The sequence below is a fragment of the Delphinapterus leucas genome, chromosome 3, assembly GCF_059928025.1.
Source record: "Delphinapterus leucas isolate spDelLeu-1000000601 "Yukka" chromosome 3, BTC_Dleu_Yukka2, whole genome shotgun sequence".
In the NCBI taxonomy this organism is placed as follows: domain Eukaryota; kingdom Metazoa; phylum Chordata; class Mammalia; order Artiodactyla; family Monodontidae; genus Delphinapterus; species Delphinapterus leucas.
The window spans coordinates 30,263,767-30,279,918 of NC_143131.1; the positions used below are offsets into that span (position 1 = coordinate 30,263,767).

At 38.3% G+C, this 16,152-nt stretch overlaps 1 protein-coding gene across 5 annotated transcripts in view; it reads left to right on the forward strand.

The window, feature by feature from the left end:
- Positions 1-15,641, forward strand: part of DNAJC21 (DnaJ heat shock protein family (Hsp40) member C21) — a 32,541-nt gene extending 16,900 nt beyond the window's left edge. For 2 of the 5 annotated variants that reach the window (XM_089908752.1, XM_089908753.1), the window contains 5 exons: positions 1,667-1,825; positions 2,232-2,274; positions 6,670-6,842; positions 9,643-9,718; positions 10,237-13,784. In XM_089908752.1, the coding sequence (XP_089764878.1) occupies positions 1,667-1,825; positions 2,232-2,274; positions 6,670-6,842; positions 9,643-9,718; positions 10,237-10,401 (616 nt within the window). In that variant the 3' untranslated portion in view covers positions 10,402-13,784. The other 3 variants (XR_002648236.3, XM_022599522.3, XM_022599529.2) reach the window with 3 other exon arrangements.
- The last annotated feature ends 511 nt before the right edge of the window (positions 15,642-16,152 follow it).

Below are 16,152 nucleotides of genomic sequence, written 5' to 3' on the forward strand. Positions count from 1 at the left end.
AGATGAGAGTAGAATTAGCAAGGGGAAAAGAAGCAAAACACGTGCAGTAAAGAAGGAGGAGGCAAAGGATGGAAATGGAGCTTGGGAGTCCTGAGTGGTATCACTGTGTAACCCCAGGGAAGAGCGATAGCATAGCCAGAGGAGTGGCGCAAGGCGGGCAGAAACAAGCAAGGAAACAAAAGCAACGATGAAGGAGGCTTTAAAAGTAGTTTTTGTATTTGGAAAGGACGTCAAACTTACCGACAAGTTGCATGAATAGACTGTAGAGCGCCCGGTTCACCTGTTGCTCACATTTTGCCCCATTTGCACGTGCTCGTTCTCTCTCCACACACACAGACAAGGTTCTTTCTGAATAATCTGAGAGTAAGTTACATACATAGTGCTCCTTTACCTCTGAACACCTCAGTATATATTCCTTAAGAATAAGGACATTCTTCTACATAATCACAGCCGTCAACTTCAGGAAATTTATAACGTTGATGTAGTACTTTTATTCCATTTACTGCCTATATTTCGCTTTTGTCAGTTGATCCTGTATTAATGTCCTATGTAGCATTTTCCCAACTTCAGTACAGGATCTCGTCTAGGATCATGTATTGCATTTATTTATTTAGTCTCATTTAATCTGGACCAGTTCCCGTTTCTGTGCCATTGACATTTTGGAAGAGAACTGACCTTTAAAATGTTTTTTAAAAACAGACTATTTCTCATTTGGGTGTGTCCATTTCCTCATGATTAGATTCAGGTTGTGCATTCCTACCTGGAGTACTGTGTAAGCATGTGTTGCTCTCAGGGTTTCTATCTGGAAGGACAGAAGTCTGTCTGCCCCTCATTGGTGGTGATCATTTTGATCATCCAGTCAAGGTGTTGTCTTGTTTTTCCACTGTATAGTTAGTATTTTTTCCCTTGCAGCATGTTTAATATGCGGGGAGACACTTTAAAGCCATGCAGATATCTTTCTCTTCATCAAAATATCCTTCCTGGATTTAGCACCCACTGATGATTTCAGCTTGTACCAATCTTATCTATAATCATTTCAAAACGAGGCTTTTCCAGTGCCAGTGCTCCTACATCATAAGTCATCATTTGACCTTCTGCTGTGCACAAGAACATTTACCTGTCTGTTGTCAGTATGAATTTCTTTTCAGTGCTTTAAAATTCATTGTTGCCCTTCTCATGCTCAAATTTCCCAGATGTGGTTAGTGAGAATTCCTTCAACGTGGCTCCTGTGTCCTTCTGACATGTCCCAGCCATATTTTTGAGCACTCACTTTCTGGCACAAGATGTTCCAATTTCTCTAAGGAACCTCGGTCTTAAGGAGAGAATTTTAGTGGGAATGAAAAGTAGGCAACCCCAACTAGAAAAATCCAGATCTGAACAGGATGAGATAAAGTAGTGACACGAGTTTTCTACTTTTTAGTTTATATAACTCTCATAGCTTAAGTGTTGTCAGTTCTATTTTGTGAAGTGTTATTTAGTTGCCCATGGGGGCACTGAACTAGACATTGCTTATGGAGTTTCACACAGAAGGGTAGAGGTGTGTCTTAGTTTACATTTAGGGTAGTGGCAGTGAGAAGGGAGACCCCTCTGGAAAAAAGCAAAAGGAGGTAAACTACTCTTGTGAATTAATCCCATTGCAGTCACTCATACCAGCTTGTTCTTTCAGCATGAGGAATCATGAAAAATCAAAGAAGCATCGGGAAATGGTTGCCTTGTTAAAACAACAGTTGGAGGAGGAGGAAGCAAATTTTTCAGGACCTCAAACTGATGAAAACAGCCTGGATGCCAATTCTGAGGAAGAAATGGAGGATGCACCAAAACAAAAGTACTTCTAAAAATGTCACTACACCTACTTAGCACGTTAGAGATTGCATTTAAGTGCTGTTTTATCTCAAAGAAGTTACTCTGTTATACTGATATTTTCTGTGTTTCTTCTAGTTAAGAGAACTTTATAGTATTGAAATGGTTAAAGACATGATGTCATATAATTTTTATAGACTGTATTATGACTATTAAAATCGGTTTTATAACTGGGTAATTGATATGCTAACTACTATCAGTTGAACCACTGTTACATTTTTCTAAAATGATAATGTGGATATTTTTATTTTAATGCTTTATGATATTAAATATGTTTTAATATCTTATTTCTGTTTGTATCACTAGTATTTCAGTATTTTTTCTTTCCACTTAGTCAAGTATTTGACGTTTTGATTTATATTTGTTCTTAGGCTTTCTAAAAAACAGAAGAAAAAGAAACAGAAACCAGCACAGGTATGTTGAAAAAGTTTTATTAACATTTAATATCAGATGTAAAGTTGGAGTGCTCTTGTTTATTCAGTATAATCTGTATTAAGGAGAGGGACTGTCACTCCCTAATTTCATGTTGATTGTAAAACAGATTAAAAGGAGTTGAAAATATTTTGGTTTTTCAGTGCTTTACCTCATATATATGTGGCCAATTTACCTAGTTATTGTTGTCTGTGTGTTTAAAAATTTGGCATGTGGAATTCCCATAATACAGATTAGCTGAGGGGACCATATTAAAAAAATATTTGGACACATGTGATGACAAGATTTTTAAATCAATATAACAGTTCAACTCAGAAATATATGAAAACCTGGGGATTGATCATTGTAATAATGTACATGAAATTTCGGAAAGAGAACATTTGCTTACCCACTCCTGGGCATGTGTCTGGAGAAAACTCTAATTTGAAAAGATACATACACCCCAGTGTTCATAGAAGCACTGTTTACAATAGCCAAGACGTGGAAGCAGCCTAATTGTCCATCAACAGATGAATGGATAAAGAAGGTGCAGTATATATACACAATGAAATATTACTCAGCCATAAAAAAGGAGTGAAATAATGCCATTTGCGGCAACATGAATGGACTTAGAGATTATCATATTAAGTGAAGTAAGTCAGACAAAGACAAATATCATAAAATACCACCTATTTGTGGAATGGAAAAAAATGATACAAATGAACTTACTTACAAAACAGAAATAGAGTCACAGACATAGAGAACAAACTTATGGTTACCAAAGGGGATAGTGGTGGGGGGTGGTGAGGCAAATTAGGAGTTTGGGATTAACATGTACACAGTACTATATATAAAACAGATAGCCAACAGGGACCTACTGTATAGCATGGGGAACTATATTCAATATCTTGTAGTAACGTATAATGGAAAAGAATCTGAAAAGTGTGTAACTGAATCACTTTACTGCACACCTGAAACTAATACAACATTGTAAATTAACTATACTTCATGAAAAAAAGTGGTTAAAAAAAGGAGCATTTGCTTAGAAACTTGTAATGATTGTGATTCTTGGAAAAAAATGTTTTTTCAAGTTTAAATATTTCATACTGGGGGTCCAAACTTAACCTCTTATCTTAAGAATTATTATTAAATAAAAGGGTATTGTGTTGTTATATGTATAACACAGTCTTGTGGATTTTTTGAATCTATAAAAACAAAATGAACTTGCCCATTTTACTAAGGGTATTTGGTGGTTCTACAGGGAATGGAATTGATTTCTGTGCTATTTTAATATAATCTAATTGTATTTGCTTATATTAAGTATTAAATGTTAAATGTAGCTCTTTTTAAAAATTGGAACTGTTTTTAAGAAAACTTAGGTAACACACTAATAATTTTTCATAAATCTTTAGATTTGGCTTATTTATCCAAATGTCTATAATATGTTTGATAATTTTGTCTTTCACATTCCAAAATGATACATGACACATGAGTTAATCACTATTAAAATTGTGACTTGGAACTTTTTGTCTCAGTTACAAAACCACATAGCAAATTATATGTTCCTTTTATAAAATGACTCATATCATCTTCCACCCAAAGACTCTGTAGTCATTTGTTTAGAACACTTTCTCTCTTGTGTGTCAGAACCACTGGAGTGAAGACAAAATGGAATGGAGAGGGACTTATACCTGATAGGTCCTAAAGATTGCAACAATAAGCACATGTATTTGTATTCTCTTACCAAGGAAAATGCTTCTGTTTACCAGCCCATTTTTTCCCTCCAAAGCTATATGTATTCCTCGATGATACCTCTTGTTTATGGCTTCTAATTGTATCAGGGAGACAGCCCCAATTCAGATCAAGTTTTATGTAGCACTTTCCCTGGATATTTTCTAAGCTCTTTTTGAAGGGGAGGGTAGTGTGGAGACACGTACGGGTAGGTAAAAGAGCAGGAAGCAGCAGATACTGAGACTCATGAAACTTCAGATTGGGAGTTTTCTGTATTGTCCAAAAAATTTGCATAAGCCAGCAAGGATTGTAAAAGAAAACCCCCAAAGCTGAAATTGAACGTAAACAAACAAAACCCCCTTGTTGACAGCAAGGAAGAATTAACGCAAGAAAGTTTAGAATGTGCTGCTCTGAACACCATCCTTGGGACATGCTCTAAAGACAGAATTAACTCTAAAAGAAGAAATCTTGAGCTTTACTTAGGGGATATTTTGGTGGTATTGGTGTGGTATTTCTGAAACTACCTTACGTGTATTGTAGGATGGAGCAAATATACTAATGTTGTTGGGAACCAGATTCTCTTGTGGGAGAAGGGAAATACAGGTATCAATTGAGGGAAAGAGAGAAGAAGAATACTAATGTTGGACTGGAATTGGGGGTATCAGTATGAGCTCGTGATATAAAAAAATAAATAATACATGCATGAGCAGTATACACTGAGGGCCCAGAAGCAGTGATACCCAGTAGCAATGAGCATATGTAGTTCACACATCTTTGCCTCTAAATCCCCTTCCCCAGTAAAAGGAGTCAGGGTTTGGTCCTTGGAGAAATGGCTGATTCTAAGGCTGAAACAGGGAAAATACAAGGCGAGCCTGCATTATCTATGCTAGAAATATAAGGGGTATTCAAAAATTGACGGGGATAAGTCAGAAGTACCCAGGAGTCAGCTTAAGGGCTTGCCGAATATGGGAAAATTTGAGTCATCAAAAAGAATAGTGGTCATAGATTTTTAGACATTTATTTTATTAAAAAAAATCATGTATCTATATTGAGCCTAGAAAAAGAGAGAGTTGGAGAAAGGAAGCAGATGGGAATGCTTCATTCCAAGAATATGAATTAACACAAATGCAAATGGCAGGACTAATAGAAGCAGAAAACATCACTGTTCTGTATCCACCAGTGTAATAGATGGTTCACATAAGAATCATCAGTGGATGCCAGATCCATTGGGTGAATGGTTATTAGGGAACAGGATATTGACACAATCTCAAAGTAACACTCTGCACATATTAAAAAAAAAGGTGCTCAACAGTAGAAAAATCTGGCAATACCGTCTTAATCAAATGATGAAACTTTAATCACTGAAAAATGGGAACTGACATTTTGCTTCCTGATATAGTGTATTGAGGACACAGAATTATCTTTATAATATTCCTGCTAGAAATGTTTAACCTGAATCTAATCACGAGGAAGTAATTAAAGTCAAACTGTGGGACATGCTACAAAGCAGCCATCAAATTGTCAATATCATGAAAGACCAAAAAACTGGAGGGGGGGTACCGTTCTGGAATAAAGGTGATTAAAGAGATATGACAACTAAATGCAACATTGGTCCTGGATTATATCTACTATAATGCAGGGGTTACAAAAAAGGACATTACTGGAATGTGGATATGGATTGTGTAACAGATAATGTCAGTGTTAAATTCTTGAGTGTGAAGAGGGAATTGTGGTTATGTAGGAGAGTGTTTCTGTTCTTAGGAGATACATGAGGTCTACCTGCAGCTTGCTTTCATAGTTGGAGGGTGGGTGCAGAGAGAAGGAACATGGGAAGAAGAGAGGGAGAAAGCAGACATGGCAAAATGTTACCTGAGACAAAAACAAATCCGTTGTATTTAGCGAAGATATGTTAGTCAGGTGTTTTTTCTTTTATCATGCCTGTTTGGTGGTGTTTGCTTTTTTTCCTGATTGTAGAATAGTTGCTCATTGCAGATCATTTGGAAAATACGGAAGAGTATAAATATCATCCCTAATTCTGTCTATAGATACTACTTAATGTTGAATTGAGTTGTGATCAGAGGTTATATATAATTTTCTCTCTACCGTTTTTGCTAATATGTTCTATTTTTTCACATAATTGAATCAATATCTTTGGAAACATGATTTTTAAGAGCTCTATAATTTTCCTTCATATATTCAACCATTCACTTATTGAATATTTGGATTGTTTCCAATTTTCCCTAATTTAATATTTCTGTAATGGGCATTCATGTTCTTAAGTTATTGTCTGCCTCTCCTTTTTTTTTTTTTTTTTTTTCTTTTTTTGCGGTACACGGGCCTCTCACTGCTGTGGCCTCTCCCATTGCGGAGCACAGGCTCCAGACGCGCAGGCTCAGCGGCCATGGCTCACAGGCCCAGCCGCTCTGCAGCATGTGGGATCCTCCCGGACTGGGGTACGAACCGCGTCCCCTGCATCTGCAGGCGGACTCTCAACCACTGCGTCACCAGGGAAGCCCCTGCCTCTCCTTTTTATTTCCTGAAGATATCCTCCTACCAGCGTGTACAGCACATTACCATTGTTTATTGTAACTATTTGGCAACATAACATAAAAAGCCAGTAGTATTATATTATTTGTTTTGTAATGGCACACATGTTTTCTTACCTAGAATTATGATGATAATTTCAATGAAAATGGAACTGGAGAAGCAGTAAAGGTTGATCCAGAAGATAACAGCCTAAATCAAGGCAGTGCCAAAGGATTGGAAGATAGTCCCCAAGAAAATGTCGGTGTTACAGAGACTGTGGAACGGTGTGATGACCCCAAAAGTGAAGCCAAAAGGTAAGTAAGTCAGAGTTGCTTGTTGTTTTCTAATTACTTAATGCTGGTGGTGAGGATGGCTTTTCATCTATCAAATAAAACCCCCTTTCCTGTGCTGGACGCCATGAGTCAGATGTATCTGTGATTTACACCTACACACGTACGTTTACAGAGGACGGTGTTGGAGGGAGAATGCTAGACAGTGTGCTCAGACATTGCAGCAACATGGCCCAAAGCAGAAAGGAGTCACGTGGACCCAGTTTTTGTTCCCTTTATCCTGCTCAGGTTCTTATTTTGCCCAGGGTCAGTAATCCTTGGCACTTGCCTGAGAACAAGACTACAGACAAGACTGTGCCCCATTCACCTGAGTATCACTGACCAAACCTCCATGTTCGGGCCAGGCATCCTGCCTTCAGCCTCCGTGCAGGTCATCAGGGCATATGTGCACAGCTTGGGGCCCTCGTGCTCTAAAGGCCCAGGAGTCCTGGTGCTGCACAGGCCACAGCGGCTGGCCAGGGGAAGGTCTCGCTCAGGGCAGGTGGCATTCCTTTTCCCCTCCTCTCCTTGTCTGACTTTCTCGCTCCCATCCTCCTCTGTTCCTCTGGAGCGGAATAATTTCTTATTCCTTGAGGAAAGATCTGAACAGTAGGCAACCGCAGGTTCCTGTCACAGGACCATGAAAAAAGAGTTCAAATGACAGAGTGAGGTGGAAGCCTGAGTTGAAAATGCTCAGCGCTGGAGTAACAGTGAGGGGTGTGGGATTTAGGTGCCATAAATGAGGAGAGAAATGCCATGGAAGCCTAGAGTAGGCCTGGAGCTGTAGGAAAAGGAGAACAAGGAGCTCCATAAACGGGTAACCTGGACGCCTGCCTTGGAAAACTTTGGACAGTGGGAAGCTGGAAGGGGAGGTTACATGCTACTCTGATGCTTGATGTGTGTTCCCATGTTAAACATGAGGAAACTGAGTCTGGGTTAAATGACTTGCCCCAGAACAAAAGCTGGTAAGTGGGAAAGTGGGCATTTAATCCCATCTGCCTGACTACTTGAAGGACCCAGTTCAGCTAGCTCCATGGGGCCCAAACATCCTGTGAAGGCCCCTCAGAGGCTGCTTGGGTGTATGAGGGATGGGCCAGAAGGGGGGCTCCAGGCCCCTGAGCACCTCCGTCATCTAGAGCTAAAGTATTTTCATTCATTTTCCACAGTACCTCCACGTGGGATTCATTTGGGGGAGGAAAAAGGGTTCTCATTGCTCAAACTCAGACTTTCGCGACTACTAGTGAAATAGTGAAGTTCAGCTTTCTCACTTAATGATGTGAGAAAAAGAGTCAGAGAATTCAAATGGTGTCTTCACTGCTGAGGAGTGGCGGGGCTGGGATAGATAGCCCGCCCCCACCGGCAGGCATCCAGACCCTCTTTCTGCGGGACCCCTCTGCTGCTGCTCTGCAGTGCGTGGATGCTACTAGCTACCTAAAACGTGTGTGTATCTAGGGCACATTTTTATTTTTATTTTTTTTCCTTTTTATTGTTTTATTGAAATATAGTTAACATACGGTGTTATTTTAGTGTCAGGTATACAACATAGTGATTTGACATTTATATACATTACATTAACTGATCACCACAACAGGTCTAGGAACCGTCTATCGCCATACAAAGTTATGGCAGTATTATTGAGTATATTCATATGCTGTACATTATGTCCTCTCGAGTACTTTTTAAAGATAACGTCTTAGATGTTAGATTCAGAGATGTAGCTGCTGCCTTTCATAATAAGGTGAATTGTTCTTTGGGAATATTACCCTGAATTTTCTTGGATATATTTGTGGCCTATCTGTGATGATATTCTGTAAATTAGTAAATGGTAATCTGTTGCCTTTTATGTCATTGTGTCTTTTTCTTGACGCTTCCACACCTGGCTGAACACTGCATAATGCTGTGCTGTACTCCTAGTCAGCATCGGGTGAATGTGTAGATTTAACTTAAAACGGACTCCTGGGTTCTGCTCGAAGAATGGAATACTCAGGTGCTTGGCAGCATTATAACTCATTGGTTATAGCCCATTCCCTCTGGTCTGTAAATTCGGTTGTGCTCAGATTTTACCCTAAGAATTTGGTCAGCACAAATGAGGGAAAAAGTATGAGAGGACTAAGGAAAATGAAAATTCATACAGATTAAGCAGAGGGATGTTGTGGCGTTAAAGCAGAACAGGAGGAAACTGACTATACTGGCTGGTAATTTCTGGGTTATAGAATACAGGGGAGAAAAACCCACAGATCAGCAGAAAGGACAAAATCTTAATAAAAGAAAATTCTTTACATTTAACAAATGTAATTCTATAAAAAATGGATTACAGTGTTCTTCTCATTTCACTGTGGAACTGATGAAATGTTTGTCATCAACTGGATCAGGTTTAACAAGTTGTGTCTTTGGGGAAACACACTTAATGTCATAGATCATTTGTGAGTACTACTGGTTGGCCGTGAAGATGGTTTGCTTCAGTAAATGGAGTATTAATTAGCTTTTTTACAGAAATACACCATATAAAAGTTCGGAGCTATTTTAGTATTCTTGTTTTAGCTTGTGTTTCAACTTTTAAGTAAATTCCTTCGTTTTTGTGTCAAATTTGATATCTGATGATCTCTAAAGTTGTTTTTTAAAGCTGTTCATTTGAGATGTGAAAATGAATTTACTTGGCCATTAAAATGAATGAATTAGCCTTTAAAATGCATGTCACTCTTTTGAGTCTTCTTGGGAGCAAGGTGACAGTTAAAAGGGGTACATTATTATTGGATTATACTGAATTCTTTCATTTATTTTCCAGTGTTTCTAAACCCAAAGGAAAGAAAGCCAAAGATACTAAAAAATCTGTCAGAGTACCTGCTGAACTACAGACAGTGGTAGGTCAGAATAATATTGACAACTCTTCAGTGGACCTTGTTGTTTAAGCAGTATAATCTTAATTCTAATCCTGAAGACGTTAAGTGTGTATTTGGTGAGCCCTTCTGCACCTGCTGCATAGATGTGGATCCATCAGCAGTTTTCCTTGACGAACGTAGAATTTATGTATGTGCCGCTGACTTTTTTTTCTTTAAAGTACGAAGAAGCACACTGGACATATCAGATTGTACCAGAACAGTTACTGTTCTGTTTTCCATTACTCTGAAATCCAAAGCCTTATCCATGTGGTATGTCCTGTTGAATGTCTCAGGACCCTTAAAGTTGATGGTGTTGGTTAATGGAACTCGACTTCCAAGAACAGCTGCCTCTGTTGAGCCTGTCTTAGTAGCTGTCCATTGTGTTACAAGGTCTTTATTTTGCAGTTGTTTGATATTTAATCTCAACGTGAAAACACTGCTCTCAGATAATAATACTTGCTTTTACTTATGTTTTTTACTTATGTTTTTTCCCTTCTCAGAGTGATGTTCTTATCAGCTGTACAACCTGCCATAGTGAATTTCCATCCCGGAATAAACTTTTTGACCATCTAAAGGCCACAGGTCATGCAAGAGCACCTTCGTCATCACCTTTAAGCAGTGTAACAGATAGTCGAAGCAAAAAAGAGAAACGTAAAAACAGATAGAAATCCTGCCAATGCTTTTTCTTTTTGATTGTCTCTAGATTTTGACACCAAAAACTGAACTGAAATCATCTAAAGAGTTAAAATTTCAGTCATCTGCAATTTATTGCATTGTGGGAGATTATTTTTATCTTGTAGAAACATTTTTTTGTTTAATATATATTTTTTAAACATTTCATTGGTGATTGAATTCTACTTTTGCCATCTGAATTGACTTGAATGTCTCAAAACAGGTAAATATTGTAAAGTATGCATTCTTGACTTCTCTTGGCTCATATGGACAGAAATGTACAGAGAGAATTAAATTATTTTAACACGTACAAATGCTCCTTTCTGTTTTATTCTGTGAATTTCACATTAAGTGAAAGTGTTTTTATATGATAAGCATTTTTATATGATTCAGTGGTTTTGTGTTTTGTTATGCTTCATGATCTGTTGAAGACTCAGATCATTTTAAAATCGTCATGGATTTTTTCCACCTGATACCATGATTCCAGTTCTGATTTTAAAACTACTTCTAAATAACCTGTTGTTAATTACTGCATTTTTTTTCCCCTCAAGGACAATGATAAGTAGAAACTAATTGAACATATATGGTTGTTTTTCAAGAATAGTATCTCTTCAAGGTATAATTATATTGATTTAACTTGAGATTTTACTGGTAATTATCAATAAGATATATCTTTTGGTTTTTCACTCTGATTTGGCTCACGGAGATGGAACAAATTAATTTATAGGGTGTGTCCTCCTTAGGCATAGGGACAGCTGTAAAGCATGGTGGATCAAGGTAGCAGATGGTTCAGAATTTATTCTATTTAACAAGGGATATTCTGCCTTGGGTTTTTTCACTACTTTCAGAAGTTTTTTGTTTTTTCCATCATTCAGTGAGAGAAACTTTTTTCCTTTTTTTTTTTTTCTTTTTTTGCTGTATGCGGGCCTCTCACTGTTGTGGCCTCTCCCGTTGCGGAGCACAGGCTTCAGACGCGCAGGCTCATGGGCCCAGCCGCTCCGCGGCATGTGGGATCTTCCCGGACCGGGGCACGAATCCGTGTCCCCTGCATTGGCAGGTGGACTCTCAACCACTGCACCACCAGGGAAGCCCCAAGAGAGAAACTTTTTTAATGAAAGATTTTTCACTAGGGCTGATATTTATGCCCTAGATTATCTACTCTGTAGCAAAGATGAAAAAAGAAATACGGAGAATCTTTATAAGTGAGTGTGATCACCTATATGAATCAGTGATGGGTCAGGTTTTAGGGTGGATTAAATAGGCAATGCTTTTAGTTGGCCTTGAAAGTAACTTTGAACTCACTAGCTTGAAATAAGTACTTGCTGTTCAGTGAAGTTATTTCTCTCCTTATATCCTTGATCTTCAAATGAAACAATCTTCAGTTATGCATAAGTTCTAAAACACAGGGTCCCCGAGGGTGAGGTCTTTTCTGAAAGCTTCATGGATAGTATTGATGATACGGATCATTCTGTGAGATGGACTTGAAAATATGCACTTGTAGCTTAATTTTTAGTTTGTTTCTTTTTCATTTAGATAGATGTTTATTTTCTTTACCTTCTTCCCTTTCTAACTTCTATTGCTAATTCCTCCTAATTGTTTTCCCCCCTTTCTTGGTCCCTTCAGGGGAAATGCCAGCCAGATTTCTGTCTTTGGTCTTTTCCTCACAGGCTTCATCTGAACACTCACCACCTTCCTCTAATTTGAACTAGATGAATTGGCCATAATTATGAATAGGAATATTAATGAATGGGAGGGCATATTAGTCACATGTTATTTATTGTTCAGTAAAAAATAGGAAGTCATCTTGAAAGGTAGAGAATGTCCTGCAAATGCCCTTCAGACCTTCCTTGCTTTCCCTTGTACCAACCATGCAGGCGTATTTAAATTTATTCCTGCTACATGTGACGATTGATTGGGGTTTCTTGTCACTTTTATTCTCATTGACAGAAGTCATCCATACTTTTTAAGAGATCTTCATCAGTTGTGATCAGAAATTAGATTTCAGTTCTAATCCTGTGTGTGATGCTGATAAGTCATTTAACTTCTCTGAACTTCATTTTCCTTATCTCTATCACAGTTGTTAGCATAATAATATTGTCTCCATTTATCACACAGGATTATTATGAAGATCAGACAAAATAGTACATATGAAAACGCTTTTTAAATACAAAAGCTTTATACACAATGTTATTGAATTTAGATGAACTAAATCTTTTTCAGTTAAAATATTTGCAGATAGAACTGTACGTGCTGAATTAAATGCGCTTTAAGTTTTATGGGAATTTCCTTTCCAATCTACTTCTGAAGAGGAAAACAGAAACATGTTATGCCAAGGGTAAAATGTTATTTTTGGTGGATCACAGACGTTCGATTTTGTTTGTCTGAGGCAGAGCAGAATATTCAAAAATACATGAGCACATATTTTACGTTAATCTCATTAAAGCTCAGTGGTAACTACCATCTTGATTGAAGTTAGCTCAAGTGTAGAAGGTGCATAGCTTGAGGGTTCTGGAAGGAGAGGGTTAGGGGAAATCCCGTTTATTCCTCCATAATTCATTCAGTGGTACCAAAGCTAGGGTTCTCCATACAGCCCAGTGAGACCTTCCCTATTTCAAAATAGGAACAGAATCCTTATCAAAAGCACAGCACTATAGGAAAATAGGACGGCATCAAAATGAAACCTTCTGTAGAACAATAGGCAACATAAGTAAAAAGACAAGCCTCAGACTGGGAGAAAATGTTTTGATACATATAACTGACAAAGGATTAGTATCCAGAATACATTAAACGACAAAAGAACCTCCTATAAATCAGTGAGCAATTGACAGTTACGCATTAATACCGAGCAGTTCTCAAACTTTTTGGTATCAAGATCCCTTTACAGTCTCAAAAATTGAGAACCCCAAAGTGGTTTTGTGTATGTAGTTTATATCTACTGATATTTACTCTATTAGAAATGAAAACAGAGGAATTTTTGAAGTATTACCTTATTTAAAATAATACATGTTAAATAACATTTATGGAAAATAACTTTTTCAAAGTGAAAGTTTAATGAGAAGAGAGGCATTTGTTTTACGTTTCTGAAAATCTCTTTAATGTCTGGCTCAGTAGAAGACAGCTGGATTCTGATGGCTGCTGCTTCAATCAGTCTGTTCCTATATGTTTTGGTTAAAGTATGTGAAGAAAATTGAGCCTCATGTGGATAGGAAATTGGAAAAAGAAGGACCTTGTGGATCTCCCAGGGTCCTCAGACCACGCTTAGAACCACTGCATTAGAAAAATGGGTAAAATATATGAACAGAAAAAGCTTGAATAGTCAAAACAGTATGAAAAGGTGATCATTGTCACTGATAATCAGGGAAATATGACTTAGTTGTTTCATGTTTTCAGATTGGCAAAAGGCAAAAAGTCTCACAAGATCAAGTGTTGGTGAGAATGGAGAAATGGGAACAATTGCTTCAGTTTGATGGTGGCTATGAAAGTTGAAGACGTACCCCCTGACCTGACAACTCCAGGGGTATACTTAGAGTCTCACAGTGTCTGCAGAGGCACAGCATGGGCTCTACCTGAGGACTGTCACCCAGGTCCCACTCCGGCCCTGCTGAGTGAGAATTTGCAATTAACAAGACTTCTCAGGTGACTCGCATGCTTCTTGCATCTTGAGAAGCAGTGCTCTCAGGAATCCAGGCGCATGTGGACAAGGAGACTTAGTGGCTGATCACAGCTGAACTGCTTGTATCTGGGAAAAGTTGGAGATGGACCCTAAATCTCCGTGAACAAGAAAGTGGATAAATTGTATAATGGACAATAAGATGGCAAACAAGCAGTTCAAATGAGTGAACTGAATATGTAATACCAATGGCTAGCCTTAAAAAAATATTGAATGAAAACAAGCTGTCAGAAGGTGACATGTATGCCACTTATATATAGTTTTTTAAAGTACTGTTGTTATTTATAGAGAGAAAATATAGAACCATCAATGGGAAACACATCATTCAGAAAAGTAGTTGCCTCTGGAAATGGAGGGAGAGGGGTGGAATGGGGGCGTGGCAGCAAAGGGGGCTTATCTGAGGCAAGACTTCTAATTAAGATCTGAAGGAAGATGTTAGTAATTCTGGGTGGTGGGTAATGAGGGTTTATCACTCTACTAACATGTTTTCATGAAATACTTCAAATATCCAGAGAAATACAAATTAATGTTCCATTTTTTGTTAATAGAAAATACACTTGCACGAAAGGGGAGATAAAGGTTTTCATTTTATTCCTAGCATATTTATTCCTAGCATATTCCATAAGCTCACTGTAGCAGAGGCTGTTACTTGTTTCTCTCAATGTTCATTCTCTCCTTCTTCCTTATAATCCTGATTTTTAATTGGGCACAAAGCCACCTAAAATATTACCTTCCTAGCCTCCCTTGCAGCTGGGAGTCTGTATGTTCTGGCCAGTGATCTGAGCAACTTTGGGGACATGTCCTTAAAGATGTGGGATGTCCTTATTCCTTCCTCCGCCAGCTTCAATGAACAGGTAGGTAATGGTTGGCGCTCTACCCCTGTCTGGGACCATGAATCCTCACAGGGCAGAGAAACTGAAGCCCAGGAGCTTCCATCCTTGACAAGTAGAGGGACCCTATAAGCCCCATACAACCTCCTTCTGCATTCAAGAGAAATAAAACTCCTGCATTACTGAAGCCTCTGTTGTTTTGCATTTCCTGTTGCAGGTGACTCACATCCTGATTGCTTTTTTTTTTTTATTGAAGTATAGTTGGTTTATAATGTGTTAATTTCTGCTGTACAGCAAAGCGATTCAGTCATGCATATATATACATTCTTTTTTATATTATTTCCCCTTATCTCAGGATATTGAATATAGCCAGTCGCTTCTTATTTCACCGTGTGTATTGTTCCCTCCCCATATGAGAGGTATAGCTTCAACAGTGGCAAGGATGTGGACTCTTAGCTCTGAGAGATCTGGGATCACGTTACAGTGGCAGCACTAATTATGTGATCTTGGGCAAGTCGTTTAAACTCTTTAAGCCTTTTTTATTTTTTTTCATCTGTAAAATAAGGGTGAAATCAACCTTGCCGAATTGTAAAGGTGAAAAGTGTGAGCACTGCCTGGCACATGATAGGCATTCGATAGCTATTAGCTTTTACTTATTTTCAATAATCTCTTCTGCTTATAAATTTTCTTGCTTTATTTAACTGTTCACTTTGGTTTCTGAAATCATCTAATGGGGATGGTAATTTGCAGGGAAATCCATGATTATATTGATCCTATGGTGTATTTTTTTTTTTTTTTTTTTTTTTTTTGCAGTACGCGGGCCTCTCACTGTTGTGGCCTCTCCCGTTGCGGAGCACAGGCTCCGGATGTGCAGGCTCAGCGGCCATGGCTCACGGGCCCAGCCGCTCCGCGGCATGTGGGATCTTCCTGGACCGGGGCACGAACCCGTGTCCCCTGCATTGGCAGGCAGACTCCCAACCACTGCGCCACCAGGGAAGCCCTGTGTTGTTTTTTTTGTTTGTTTTTTTTTTAAGTACTAGTGTATATATTGAAATTCTTTCTGGCTCAAATGGAACAAAATTTTTACATGCTAAAGCTGAAAATATGCTATTTCAACGTGGTTGTGTGATACCAATGGAAACTGTCTTGACGATCATTGATCCTAATTATGTTAGAAGACTCAGTGCATTTGTACAGAGAATTACTGTGCCATTAAAATGAGACAGGGCCCCAGCATCACTGAT